At 37.4% G+C, this 16109-nt stretch overlaps 1 protein-coding gene across 1 annotated transcript; it reads right to left on the bottom strand.

Moving 5' to 3' along the window:
- Positions 1–3695: 3695 nt before the first annotated feature.
- LOC582224 (GDP-Man:Man(3)GlcNAc(2)-PP-Dol alpha-1,2-mannosyltransferase) lies at positions 3696–14751 on the bottom strand. The gene is given in 5 exon segments (XM_030980352.1): positions 3696–4046; positions 4049–4120; positions 4890–5821; positions 7231–7459; positions 14592–14751. Coding segments are annotated over 4 exon segments (1428 nt in total). The 5' UTR covers positions 7458–7459; positions 14592–14751; the 3' UTR covers positions 3696–3849.
- Positions 14752–16109: the final 1358 nt, after the last annotated feature.

The raw sequence follows: 16109 nt of genomic DNA, 5'->3' as shown, positions 1-16109 counted from the left end.
TCATCCTGTTAAATATTGCTACATTTATTTCATGAAATAAATATGCACATACTTGATGAATAAAATGAGATCAATCTTTAATGTCTCTTTTATCCAAACTCCCCCTCTCTGCCATGCCTCCTCCCTCCTCTCTCCATCATTTTCAGTTTCCCCATTCAATTCCTCTCATTCTTTCCATTTCAGAATTTCCTACTGTGAATATTTTTAATATCATTTTTATGATAGGATAATCAAGTAGCTTAGAGATATCAATTTGTATGCATGGTCAAATGTATTTGTGTGGGTAATTCACTTTGGCCTAAATGATTGGCCTAGATGACTGGAGTTACTAATCAAGGTGGGATTTGAGACTTGAACTGTATTTGTCAGAACATAAAGAATGCCGAACTAAATAAAAAAACATCAGTTTTTGGGGGGTAACTTGATCAACCAATAGAATTGCTCAACATGGTGAATCTTCTTCCAAGTTTCCTCACTTTCACCATGTTTCTTTTAGTCAAAACAAAGTTTGTTAAAGGTAAAGACTAGTATTAGAAATGCCCAAATTTCAAAAAATGAAATGGAAGCTCTCATTCCCAATCATGTGAAAGAATATGCTTTCGGCTAATACATGATGATACAAATTTTGCCAGGAAACCGCCTACTAATTGATATATTTGGTAAATTCGTTTATCTATTGGTGTGTGAGAGATAAACGCACGTGTCACGCACGTGTGCGTAGTCCCAAATACATATTTCTGTGTACCGTGCTTGTAACTTTACGAAGACTGGGTCAAATTTCTTATCATTTTGATGATTCCAGAACCTTGCAGTACACAATACTATGCTAGATGATCAACCTTTTCTGATCGATTCCACGTTTCTTTCACAATGCAATCGCATGACCATAACTGGTCTTTATCTTTAAAGCCCAAGTCCACTCCAAAAATAACTTACTTTCAATAGAAGCAGAAATATCAGACTAACCGATCAAAAAAAGTCTGAGCAAGATCGGATAACTAATAAGAAAGTTATGAATTTTGAATGACATTAAAAACTTTGAAAATCACTAGACAAATTGGCAACCCACTCATGAGTTTGTGACATCATGTCCTCACTATCCACCAATTATTTTCTTTATATTAATGATATAAATTTCCTATTTTCTCCTTAAGAATCTTATTTCTTCACACCAACATCCAAGTTAGATTAATAGTGATATGTTTTTGTGTGGATGCACTAATATAGATTAATTTTTTCCAGTTAAATCATGAAAAATGTGAATTTTGGTAAACTATTTATATGAAAATCAATAAATATGAATATACAATATTCAGAAAATAATATAAATTCTTCAAAATACATAAAAGATTTTGTGAAATGTCATGCACGCAATAGGATACAAATCATATAACCTGGGCAAAGGCATAGGGAAATTAAGTTTTGGGGAATAAAAAGGGAAATTAATGGGATTAAACCATATAGAGCAATTGATAAATAGTGACAACATGACATCACAAACTGATAACCATCTTGGCAATTTGTGTTGTGATTCTCATTGTTCCATAGTTTTATATACTTTTTCAAAAATTCATAACTTTCTTAATAGTTATCCGATTTTGCTCAAACTTTTTTTGATTGGTTTGTCTGATTTTTCTGCTTTTATTGAAAGTAAGTTATTTTTCGAGTGGACTTGTCCTTGTGTTTTTTAGATATATATATATATATATATATATATATATATTTTTTTTTTTTTTTTTTTTTTTTAAAACCTTCAGAAGTATGTAATTCTTTAAAGGAGAACTAAGACCTAACATAACAACTTAACACAACAGCAACATATGTACATCAATAACAATTGACATTGGTGTATTTTATTCATTTTTGTAATTCAAATATGACAAATAAATCATGATAGTATCAGAGTGTAATGAGCTGCAAATTCTAAATACTGGTGCACAGACGTATATAAATAAGAATTGATTAGCAACATATTTTTTTTTCCTTCATAATAAATGGCAGTTTTCTTAAGATGACAAGTTCTTGACATTTCAATGTTCATTACTAAACTAAATTGATGAGAATCAATTGCAATTTATTTGTTAAAATTCTGAAGTTATATATTCTCCTGTTTGGTTGATTTCTTCCAAAATAATTCTGGCCAGTATTCATAACACACAGTAATTTTAGGCCAGGTAGAGTTAGTCCATTGATATAATATATATATATTTTCTGTAAACTTATTTTGAATATGGGTTTATATTTTTTTTTAAATGCATCTATATGTTTGATTTTGAGATTAGCACAAATGGGAAGAGTTTTATCAAAATTTAGAAATACTAAAAGAGATAATCAGAAGAATAGTGCACACTTAAATATAGATTTTACATATTCCATGGAATGTAACCAGCAATGAAGTAATATATCGCCCGCACCGAAGGTGAGGGTGATATATGACAAGTTGTATTGCCCTGAATTAGGCAGTCAATATTACTATTATTAACCACATCAGACATCTAGAGCAAACAAGAAACTCTTATTATCATAATTATACTCTTAACTTATGTAAAATACAGTAGCCTACACTGCACAGGGTTTCCTAGCTTGAAAAGTTGCAAAAACATTGTAATACCAGCACTGTGCATCCAGTGCTTGACAAAATTTTAGATACACTGCAAACAGTGTGCCTTGGGTGTGATTATTACATCGCAATAAAGTGCGCATTTTTCCATACGCATAATAGATGCGCAATGAAAATTACAATTGGATCTACATTATTGCACACTAGTTTGACACACATTTTCCCATTGACTTTTAAGATCGGGCAATAATATTTGTTCATTGGTTTACGGTATAATATTATTGACCGGCAAATTACACATGACTTTTCTGAGCAGTCAATAATATTTTTTTCGCCTGTAGTTTTGTTGGCTTATCCATTAAACCTTGAGGGCAATAACATTCGAAAATTGCCCTGCTCAGATGTCTGATACGGTTGATAATTGTCTTTATTCAATTTTGATTCAGGCACTTCAACCATTCAATTTCATGCAGAATGTGTATGTATATATATATATATATATATATACATATATATAATTGAGTCTAAATTTTAACCCGTTTGCTCCTATATTTTTGTTAGAAGAAAAAAGGAAGAATTCCTTGGTAGTAAGTAGCAACGTTTATATTTCACTCAAAACATGACTCAAGGTTTTTAAATTTCCCATAGAAACTGGTCCCATAGAAGCTGGTCCCCATGGAAGACCAGCGGTATCATAATGATACCGCTGAATATGGGCTATCCAGCCATTTATTTTATCTTGTTATTCATTATTCTATTTGTTATTATATTACTGAATGCATGATGTCTTTTATACGGAAATAAAACAAACAAACAAACAAACATTACTCTCAGTTCCTGTGTATATTTTGTTTGCACTGCATGGTAATCATGCTAAAGCAATGGTAATACTTGGAATATTCAGGACACTGAGGAAGAACAGTAATAATCACTGATGAGGCTACCCTGGGTACACAAGATATAGTAAGAGTAGTAGTAGTAGCAGGAGTAGTAATACAATTCCTGGCCTGGGTGATTCTCATGCAATGAGAGTCAAAACATAGTCAATTACAATCAAAATCACATTATGAGCATTGATGCTTTTCAATAAATCAAAGAAAAGTAATTAGATAATAATTGTTAATCATTTCTCTTCTTTATATAAATTGAAATTATCGATAAAACCATAAGAATCAATTTCTCTGACAAATTATCAGGTCTCTGTAGTCAATTACACAAACAGAAATCTTAAAAAATAGAAGTATTACTATATAGCTTTGATAATAAATTATTAAAACATTGTTCATAAACTAATCAAAAAGTTTTTCTGAAGCTGCAAGGAAAGATTTTTCAAACTCCTTCTCAGAGAATCTATCGACAGAACTCCTGGCAGCGAGTCTAATCTTCATCCTTTCTTCAGAGGTCATTCTTAGAATTTTCAGCATGGTGTCAGCATAACCCTCTTCGGTGTCAGCTAAAACCCTGTTGGCTGGTCTTGGTGAGGGACCACGATGTCCATCCTAGGACCCCCAGAGTTGTGGGCAACAATGATGTTACCAGCTGCCATACACTCTACCACACCTGTGTAAGTAAAGATGTGTAAAAATGAAGAAAAAAATATATAAAGGAGTAATCATCATAGCCATACTGAAGAAACTACACTAAAAGGTAATATTCTACAATGTTTATGAAACTTCATTCAAAATCAGTATGATCTTCTATGCACAGAGTCTATTCTGAAGGAGCAAGAGCACAACACACCCATCTAATCTACCGGTATGCAATTATATGTAATGATAGTAAACAGTTGTGATTAAATATGAACACCTGTTCAATGGCTAGTGTCAATATCATGGATCAAATTTCTGAAGCAGAATTGTGTTAGCTATTAGCAAACTTTCATAGGCTACACCCGTTTACACATCTTATGATTAACGCATACAATGCCCTCACAGTCTATATCACTTGGACTTATGGAGAAAAGGGTGTTTATGTGTCATTGTGTGAATTTCAATCATGGAAAATTAAACGCAAGAATCTGGATAAATTTCCTTTATGGATTCATAACATTTCATTTCCATTAATTGTATTACTTGGTGATATAATTACTTTTATCTAAAAATGTTGGACCTCTTCAGCTTAGTGTATTGACAAAAAGTTGCATTATAAAATAACAGAATATAAATCCCAAAAGATATTTCAACAGCAATGTGTTGAAATAATTACAGCCAACCTTTACTACAGTGACCAAACACATTTTAAAAGATAGGGAGATAACATTGAATAAATGGGGAGGCAGAAGATAGAAATAAGAAAAAAAGAAAGAAAGAAGAGCAACAACTTTTATTACCGATGCCAAAATGTTCATTCCACATGGAGTGTAGTCCTATTGTGGCCCCAGCTAGATGTGACTTGAGATCTTCAAATGGAATATTAAGCAGAAAGTCTACATGATCTGCAACACCCAGAGATGAAGCCAGCGCCCTCAGATCAGCTACTCTACTCTCGTCTCCAGCATTGCGACAGCCCCCGATCAGCTCCAGTCTCACCACACTCTTTTCATCCACCGAGAGTTTATTCATTAAATTGGAGAAGGATTTCACTTGCAGCGCGTGGTCTTTTTCAGGACGAAACTGCGCCACCGACGCAATGACTTTGGTGGTTTTCTCTTCATCAGGAATGATTTTTAGACTTGTGAATTCTTTGGTATCACATGGTGGATAAACAATGCTAGGTCCAGTGGAAGCTCCCCAGATTTCATTGATATGGCCATGAGTCCAAGACGAGTTCACCATGACCACATCCGATCTTGCACCCATTAGTCCGTAGATGAAAGCAAACGCCTTGTAATATAGGATCTTGAGCTTGCGGAGTACTGGGTTGCGTGCCACAAATCCTGGGTTGTTGTATGAAACAGTACCTGCAGCTACTCTTGACAACATGTCTGTGCTGATGGTTGGGTAGTGGACATAGCAACCGACCCTGCACTTTGCAAGAAAGCGAAACAAGGGCAATGTGAAGGCATACCCCATGGTGTCTATGTACACATCAGGCACAAATTTGAACAAGGCTTCCATTCCTAGAAGCATAGAACCCAAGCTCTGCCCAAGAAGAGTTAGGAATGGGTAGGTCTTGGCTTCAACAAGGAATCGGTTGGTTAGGAACACAAACTCTACAGGTCTGGGAAGGGTAAGGTTGAATCTCTGCTTAGCTTTCTCTACAATCTCCTTCCCTGTTGCATCTATGTCTCCAGAGTACACTACACACTGAATATGAGGATATCTGTATGGTACAAAAAAATAAATGAAAACAATACAAGCATTAACGATGAATAGCAAATAAATAATAAGTTGTTAACCTTTCATGATTTTTTATCAAAAACAGCCAGTAAATTTATGGTGGCAAACCCATTTTCTTCATTATTACTAAGTATTTGGCATCACCTGTGCCTGGGAGGGGAAAAGCGAACTGCAACTGACAGGTCCCTACAACTGATTGGGATGTGCAGGTGGATCACTACACTGGGGTATCCCCCTACTACTATCTGAGGGACAGAGTGTTTTCCAGTGTTAGTTTGGCACACCGTAGTATTTATTCAACTAGTTAAAGGTAATACAAAGTTTTGGTATGGGGTCATGAATTCAGTTCAAATGAACATATTGGAAGCATATGCGATTTAAAAATATTCAATGATCGTTGTTGCGGTTCAAATTGAGTCTAAAGATATGAAATTGTAAATAATAACTCTTTATGTTGTATAGCTCCCTCTCAAGACTGATATTACTATAGCTTTAAAAAAATGTTTCTTGACTATAATGGACCGATTTGCTTTTCCTGTTTGAAAATTATATATCAGAACTGCATATTCTGAGATTGTCATGGTCGTAGCTACCATGGAATGTCCTTAGGCGCTATTTGAAATATTTGAAATTTCCTGGGAGCACCGGTAAATTATGATTATTCAATTTTCTCAAAGGCAGATGCATCAAATTATATCAAAATTATAAAGAATTACTAGCCATCCGTTTTCAAAATTTCCCCAAACTTTGCATTACCGGTACCTTTAAATTAGGAAGAGCAGAAACTCTAGCACTTCATCAAATTCAGGAAAATCTTCTGGTAGAGTCCCATATCTAAATTCATTCCATTGATTAAATCTTTCCTTTATTCTCATGTTGTACAGGGAGATAATTTGTCCGTTTTATTCAGAATGAAATATACACAGAAAACCTGTATTATCCTTCAAATCTGTGGTTGGGGTTAAGAAACGTACTGATAGGTTTTGTTTTAAAGATGAAGTGGAGTTCTGGTCATGCGATTGCATTGTGAAAGAAACGGTGTGGAACCGACCAGAAAAGGTTGATCATCTAGCATATAAGAATTTGTGTGTATTGCAAGGTTCTGGAATCATCAAAATGATAAGAAATGTGGCGAAGTCTTGGTAAAGTTACAAACACTTGCACAGAAAGATGTATATGGGACTACACGAACACGTGGCGTAAAAAGCCGGCCCCCGATTTTTACGATGTTACATGCATATTTAGAATATGAAGGCATTTGAAGAGCCATGCTTTTCTGGGAACATGTCTTAACTGATGTTCTTCCATACTTGCATAATAAGAATGAGTAATGTTCACAAATTATTTTTCACCTCTTCCCAGAACTCAACCTTCTCTTTAAACGATATGTACCTGGTTTGTAAAGCTCTGATTGCACACCATAATACCCTCTCTCCACCTCCACCAGCATTACAGTAGGGATGAAAGAATCCAATAGTGATGGGTTTCTTCCCATCTGGACCTGGCTTAGAAAGATGAGTTAGTTTGGAATGGCGCACATTCTCAACTTTTTGCCGAAGAGCCATGAACAGCACCATAGCCAGTAGAACTGGAAATGCTATAATTAGCAACAGGATCATGTCTGAATGAGGTGACAAAGAAAAGAAAAAAATCAATAAAAGTATCATAAAACTTATTTTGAGTAGGTCTCTTTGGTACAACTACATGATGATTATATTGCTTTTAGCATCGGCTTATATTATTATATTCAGGTGTCAATACCGGTAAGAAATGTTAATTTTGAGTAAAATTCCAAAAGCCGTGAGGCTGCTATGAGAGGTTGATCTATCACCTAAGGCAGTCTAGCCTTTAGGGCTTGGTGATATTAAATATGAAATGAGATATTGATATCACCAAGCCTTAATTGACATCAATTTGCCTGTTTGAAGAGTTGTGTAAACAAAATCTTAAAGGGACTTTGTAATATTGTTCAGATGAGAGATAGTGGTGCTAAGGCAGTGGCTTCAATGCTAGATGTAAAATTAAAGATAATCTGAAAATTTGAGCGAAAACGGACCATTATTCATGGTACAAATTGGGAAAAACTGATCCGATCGATTCCTTAATTCTCCAACTATATTATTACAATTTAATTACATTTTAGGTGAATGGAAATCTCACAAAGCAATAAAATGGCTCTATATATTCCATTCCAGACATTTAAGTGTTGACAGATTTTTTTATAACCTGTTTTTATGTCTTTTTTTCATGGAAAAAGGGTTGGGTTAGATTCAGAAGCGCCGCACATCGACGCCCGTTCAAAAACCCGTTGAACTTTGTTAAAAATCTTCATATTGCGTGAATTTATTTCGGATTCCGGGCATCGTAGTCGGATAATCCATACATACAAACATAATTTTATGTGTTTTGCATCCCGATTCAACAGATTTGTGAAATCAACCATCACAATGTTACTAAGTACCTTTAGAGTAAAGGAGCCGGTAATCGGCCAACTCCAGTTTTCGGCCGATTGGTTGGATGCAAGGTAAAATCACTCTAAAATACATTGCATAATAGCATAACACATATCCCACACATACCATACCATGCCAGTGTCACTGAAGAACCACATTTGCAATGAAAAATATATCCTAAAATATCACATTTTAGCGATGTAATCGGCGGTCCCGCTACCCGAATCTGAAAAATTGAGTATCTTACGCGTGTCTGTAAGAAATATGGGTACCATAAAATGAGGTTTATTTCAAGTATTTTTCAGATTTAGAGCCCGATTTTGTGCTAGTCGCAAGCTCAAAAGTATCTCATCGCATGTATTAAATCAATGCAGCCGCACACCGCAACGCACACACGATATCTCTGTCTAATTCAGATTCCAATATCCGATCACCACAGTACTAGTTTTCGGCCTGGCGAGCTCCGGGGAGCTCCGGCGTGGGATATCTGCTCCGCCCGCTAGTGCTATAGATCAGCGCGGAAACGCACGGTGCGTGCGCGCGCTTCCTATTGACTTTGTACATGCGGCCGAAAACTGGTACGCTATGCCGAAAACTGACTCCGAAACAGTGAAAATTGAAATGAATATTGTCATGGCAATTCGTGATTTTTTTCTGGGATTCTTGTTTTGTTTAAATAATAATAATATTTGCTTCATGATTTGAACAAAAAATGATAATAAATAGGAAGTAAAGGGTCGTAAAAATAGGATTTTGTCTTAAGTGGCCGAAAACGGGCTACTTTACTCTAAGTGTTTTCGTAATCACCCAATCCTGCACATGATGAACCTTGCAAACTATCCCTCTAAATTTAGCAAAAACAGCCGAGCGCGCCTAGATCTAGAGTAATCGCTATAGTCTTGATATTTCCTGTAATAAACCCGGCCAATAAAAACAATCCACAAAGAGCGCTAACAAAATCAGGACTCTTTCCATGTGCAGATAAGAGCAGATTTTTGGTGGCCAATCTTTTTTTGGGGTGGGGGGTGGGGGGGGGGGCAAATCGTCAAAAAATGGTGAAAGACTGTTAAACAGATCTGTGATTATGATGGACAATTTGTACAAAATCTTATCAGCAATGCACTCATGATTGAAAATGTTGTTGTCCGACAGGCTGTGAGGCTTGGACATAAAATGCAGGACAAAACCAGGCCCAGAGTGCTGCTTGTCGAAGTGGATGCACCAAGAGAAGGAATTTTATCCAAGGCAAGGAAACTGAGAAGTCATTCTGAGTATAACATGATATTTATTGACCATGATCGTACCCCAGCAGAGAGAGAGGCCCACTGGAAATTGCGCAAGGAGCTGAAAACAAGGAGAGACATGGGTGAAGACTGCATAATTAGAAAAGGGAGAATAACCAAACGTTACCAAGCATCTCCTTTTATAGGTACCTCAATGTCTCCAAGGATACCCACTTCAATCAATGAAGATGTGAATGCAGAGCAGATAACACAAAGGCAAAGGAAGTCTACCACTTCCAAATTTGATGTTCCTTCAGAAAAGTTGCAAGGTACAGAGGTGATAAAACTTGCAGAGAAAGTGCAGTGTGCAGAAAAGATGTATGGTGCAGAAAAGATGGAAGATGTAAAAATGATGCAAGGTGCAGAAAAGATGCATGGAACCGAAGAGATGTATGGAGCCAAAAAGATGCCAGGTGCAGAAAATATGTATGGAGCCGAAAAGATGCAAGGTGCAGAAAAGACCCAAGTTGCAGAGAATGTTCAAAGGGCAGAAAAGGTGCACAGTACAGAAAAGAAGCATGATGCAGAAGAGATGCAAGGTGGAGAAAAGATGGAAGGTGGAGAAATGATGACAAAAACAACAAGTAGTGAGAGCAGAAAACACCCCCATTCACAAGGAAAGGAGCATCCTGCTTTAATCTGACTAGAGCAAACAATGAAAGACTCCATGAAAGATAAGGAAAGATTACCGCAATATCAAGAAACAGAAGCAGAGTATGAATTTGTGTATGCAGAGGGCGAACAAATGAAAAGTGCTACAAGGAAAGAGAAAACAGACTTTAACAATGATGAGAGGTATGAGCATAGACGCGGCAAACATGAGAAATGCAACAAGATAAGTGATGACTCCTGTGCAAAGCTGGTCAACTACAAGTGCCTGAATCAAATGCAACGTATAGACTCAAATAGAACAGGAGCCCTAGTAATAGATGGTCAGCTAACACATCAATACACAGACTACAATCTGCAATCACCCCACAGTAATACAGCAGTAAAAGAAACTGCTGAATGGAATTGCAAGAATCTTTCAAAACCAGCTACAAGATATCCAATACAAATAGGAAGTGAAATGAAGAGCAGCAGTGCTGATAATAATAATGTCACAAGGGACATTTTTAAAGCAAAGGGATACTACAAAAATGACATGTGTACATGTAACAGGATTCCCTCATGTCAGCAATCCCACATTGACATGAGTATCAGAGATTTGGGAGAGGGGAATATCACCAATATTGTTAAAGCTGATAACGAGAAAGGTGTAATACAAGAAGATGAAAGTACTGAGAGATATAGTGACAATGATGAGAGAAGAAGCTGTTACAGAAGTCCCATGAGAAGTACTGACCACATGAACTCAAGCCTGATGTCAGAAAGCTCTGATTTTTTCACTGAAAGTGACAGTGAAGATGACAGCACTCAAATTAATTTGGAGAGTAATGATGATGATAATAGCTCTGTCAATGGTGATCACAGTCATGATGGAAGAGACGGAGATACTGATACAGATAGAGGTAAACAAAGCAAGTTCAAAAGGAAACTCAGAGATAGGAAGCTACAAATCTTCTACACAAACTGTGACTCACTTCTGAACAAACGAAACGAGCTACTTCTTCTTCTACAATCACATGACGTCGATCTTGTCTTGCTGACAGAAGTTTTCCCTAAGAACCACCAAAACCCCCTTACACATAGAGACTTCATTTTAGAGGGATATGATTTGCACTGCAATCTGGAGGATGGAAATAGAGGAGTTGCAATTTATATCGCAAGAGATCTTTACCACCTTGTCGGTGAATGTGATTTGCAGCACAGTTTCCATGAGTCAGTGTGGATCTTAATTACTCTAAGAGGCTCAGACAAACTACTGATTGGATGCATGTACAGAAGCCCATCACTAGACAACCATGAGGAACTGAAACGAGCATTTACACAAGTCACATCAATCAACTCCTCCCATGTCCTAATAGCAGGAGACTTCAACTATCCCAACATTGATTGGAAGCTTGGAAGGGCAAGGTCCCATACTGAACAGGAGTTCCTTGAAACTGTCGCTGACTGTTATCTACACCAACACATTGGGGAACATACCAGATACAGAGAAGGCCAGCGTTCCAGTATGCTAGATCTGGTTTTCACGAACGAGGACGGCATGATCAACCACATAGACTATGTACCTGGAATTGGAAGAAGTGATCATATTGGAATCCTCTTTGGCCTTACAGTATACACACCAGACACCCACACCCCAACTCCTCACCTCCAGTTTTACAGAGGGCAGTATGATGATATGTGTAAAGAGCTAGACCAAATCGAGTGGGAATCTGAATTGGAGAATAAAAGTGTAGAGGATGCTTGGGAGTTCTTTTTAGTCACCCTGACTGAAAAAATGGAGAAGTTCATACCGAAGTCAAAACCCAAACACCGCAGAAAGAAACAGAGATGGATGACTAGAGAGGCACTGAGGAAACAAAGCCAGAAACATCGAGCTTGGAAAGAGGCACAGAGGACCAAACATCCTGTGGACATTATGAGAGCAAGGAGATTAGCCAAGCAGCTGCAAACTCTGACCAAGCAGTTATGTAGGAATTTTGAGAAAGACCTGGCTATGAATGTGAAATCAAATCCCAAGGCATTCTGGAGGTATACAAATAGCAAACTCAAAACCTCTTGCAGACTAGGCGAACTCAGAACTCCAGACGGTGAACGAATATCAACTGATAAAGGAAAAGCGGATGCATTGAACACCTTTTTCGCCACTACATTCACTGATGAGGATAAAGGGCACATTCCAAAACTCCCACCAAGACACAAAGGAGAGACATTGACATCTATCTCAATCTCTGAAGATGATGTTTATAAGAAGCTTGTCCACCTGTCAAAGTACAAATGTGCAGGACCTGATGGCATTCACCCTTGCGTTCTAAAAGAAACAGCCGCCTCAGTTTCAGAGCCCCTCTCCATAATCTACAATGCATCATTGAAGGAAGGCAAACTACCAAGTGCATGGAAGGTCAGTCATGTGGTACCTGTCCACAAAAAAGCCAGTAAGATGGATGTTAAGAACTACAGACCAATCAGCTTGACATCAGTACCATGCAAAATTCTGGAGTCACTAATTCGAGATGAGATAGTTGCCCACCTGATGGAAAATGACCTACTGTGTGATGAACAGCATGGCTTTGTTCCAGGACGCTCTTGTGTGACACAGCTTCTGACTGTCATGGAGGCATGGACTGAGATGCTGGATAAAGGAACCCCTATTGATGTGGTATACTTAGACTTCAAGAAAGCTTTCGATAGTGTACCTCACCTTCGCCTTCTATCAAAACTTGAGACATACGGTATATGTGGCCAAATTAAGGAATGGATAGCAGACTTCCTCCAAGGTAGATGCCAGAGAGTTAGAGTCAATGATAAATTATCTGACTGGACAAAAGTAAGGAGCGGAGTGCCGCAGGGTAGTGTTCTCGGCCCAACAATGTTTGTCTTGTGCATCAATGACCTACCAGATGGACTTCAAGGGTCTGTCAAGATCTATGCTGACGACACTAAACTGTATGGCAAAGCATCCACCAAAGATGATCTGTGCTCAATCCAATCTGACCTTGATGCACTAATGGAATGGAGCAATACATGGCAAATGCACTTCAACACACAAAAGTGCAAAGTACTACACATAGGCCCAGGAAACGTCAAACACATCTATGCCCTTGGAGATGATGTCCTTGAAGCTACATCAGAGGAGAAAGACCTCGGCATCCTCATTGATGACGAGCTAAAGTTCCATAACCATGTGGCATATGCTGTCAAGAAAGCCAACGGAGTACTCTCCTGCATCCGTCGCAGCTTTGAGTGCAGAGACAGGTCCACAATTCCAAAGCTGTACAAAGGCCTTGTCAGACCTCTCATAGATTACGGAGATTCCATATGGTACCCTCGCTTCAAGACAGACTCCAAAACCATAGAGAGGGTGCAGAAGAGAGCTACCAAAATGATTTATGACATCCGCAACCGTCCTTACATAGAGAGACTTCGGGCGCTCAACCTTCCCTCCCTCGAATATCGCAGACGGCGAGGCGACATGATTCAGGTTTTCAAAATCATCCATGGACTTGAACGCATCCCAGTTGATACCTTCTTTGAACACTCGACTAGCAACACAAGAGGCCACAGTCTAAAGATCGTAAAACAAAGATGCTCAACGAAGATTAGACAGGATGCATTCAGCCAACGTGTCGTCAATGACTGGAACACACTTCCTGAAGAGGTGGTCACTGCTACCACGGTGAATGCCTTTAAAGCCAGACTGGATCGAGTATGGAAGGACAAGCGTTTCTGCTCCCCATATGAGTAGAATACCCGACGCAGAACTGAGCCAGACACTTACCAAGAGGACACCCAACTACGAGAAGGAAGAAAAGGAAATTGAACTGGAAGCCCGACTGCTGAGAACACAGCATTCTTCCAGAATCTCGGGTAAAGGTAAAGGTAATGTTGTGGAGTGTATTTGTATTTTTGTTATATATTTTATTCAATAGATATTTTTATTGTTTTTTTTCTTTCTGGCAATTCTTTTAACTGAACGACGGGCGCACAAATCGTAGGCCTAGAAGCCTTATGTCAGGGTATTGGCCTCCCTAATACTTTTAATAGAGGGATGAAAATAAATTCTTACTCGTAGACTAGACCCTAGACTAGACCTAGACTAATACTTTTTACAATTTTGTCCCCTTTTCTTTTCAAATAAAAGGAAAAAATACAAAATACAACATGATAGTACGACAATATATATATATATATATATATATATTCTATGATTACCAACCCCTAACATGTTACTTGTTTAATAGTCCGTAACCGTAAGTCGTAACCCTCCCACCCCCCCCCCCCCCCCCCCCCCCCTGCTCCCAAGAATTAAGAACCAGTCCCACACCAATCTCAGTACGTGGGGCGCTACGTTTCAAGTAATATAATTTTTCAGGGTAAAGTTATTTGAATATCTGGTAATAATACTCACTTTTTGTAGTATAAGTGCAACTAGTAGAGATAAAACGAAAGAAAAGAGCCTTCTAACAATAATTTTGACAGTTTTTCATAATAAAAAATATGGTCCACGTCGCCAGTCACGTCAGTGCTGTGTGGCATCTCAGAGAATGCACGAGAGAGCTACCAAAAATCTAGGGTAACACTTGGCGCCCCATAGCTAGGATCTGGTAAGAGGTGAGGAGTTCGCGAACAAGGCATGCAAACATTTTTTCTTTGCTGCTTGTTTAAATGGTATAATCGTGGCATAATTCGCTCTGATACAAAACATTACATCACAAATCACATATGAATGAACTCTAACTGCACCAGAAAGGGGGGGGGGATTACGTGGGAAAGGGAGGAAAGGTGCAAGAAACAACTTCAAGTGTACGATTAGAAAAATAATATTGAAATTACATTCATGCAGACTGAGGGATCTATGATCCACAAAAAATTAAGAGAAAATACCCCCCCCCCCCAAAAAAAAAAATTAAAAAAAATGTAAATGTAAATTTATACTCCAAATTGTTAGACATTCGAACAAGCAAGCAAGCATGGCAAGCACAAACAACAAAACTAAAACTAATTACAAACGATTTTCTACACTACAGGTTTTTTGAGTCCCAGAATAATTACCCAGCTCAAGACCCAAGCTGTCATCCTGTGGTTGAACGGTGGACCAGGGCGTAGCGGACAACTACCCCCTGTAAAAAAATAAATAATAATAATATAAAGTATAGTGCAATGCGCCAACTCCACATGACTAATGTGTTCAAGGCGTAATGGAGAAGAAAAACTACAAGTATACACGAAAAATACCAAAAAAAATAAACAATTGAACAACTACCCCCGAGGACAATCATCCCCCTAAAAAACAGTCTGCTTTTATTTAAAAAAAAACTTTTTATCAGTGTTCAACAATGAACCCTGTATTTTCAATTACCTATCCGTTTCTACTTAATAAATGTATTAATATTTCATGAGTTTTGTCTGGGGCTGTCGTATTATCAAGCAATCTGCTTACAATGACAGTCCTTCTTCCGCAAATAATTTTATAATGTTTTATAATGCTTGAGGAAATTTAGTATTTATGACAGTTTATCATTTCGTTTTTGAAAATAACAATTTATATATATATATATATATATATATATATATATATATATATATATATATATATATATATATATATGTATTTGCTTATTTATGATTCATTTTTAGGAAAATACTTATTGAACTTTATATTATTATTGTTATCGAAAAAGTGTATGATTACAAAAAAAAGTCATGAATGCAGAAGAAAAGGAAAAAAAATCAAATCAAATCAAATCAATAGTGGGGGGGGGGGTGACTCTAATTTTGTGCGAAGAAACTTTCCGAGTTCAAAAACACCATTGTGAATGTTCTGTTTGTTTTAATACGCTTTTGGGACGAGTTTATAGTAAATTTGTCTGTATATATTATCAGCTGTTACACAGATGTATAGACCTCGTATATTTCACAATCGGTC

This window comes from Strongylocentrotus purpuratus, unplaced genomic scaffold (assembly GCF_000002235.5).
Source record: "Strongylocentrotus purpuratus isolate Spur 01 unplaced genomic scaffold, Spur_5.0 spur5_scaffold_11, whole genome shotgun sequence".
NCBI lineage: Eukaryota > Metazoa > Echinodermata > Echinoidea > Camarodonta > Strongylocentrotidae > Strongylocentrotus > Strongylocentrotus purpuratus.
The sequence above is the reverse complement of the archived record's forward strand: the minus strand, read 5'-3'. Positions and strand labels throughout refer to the sequence as shown.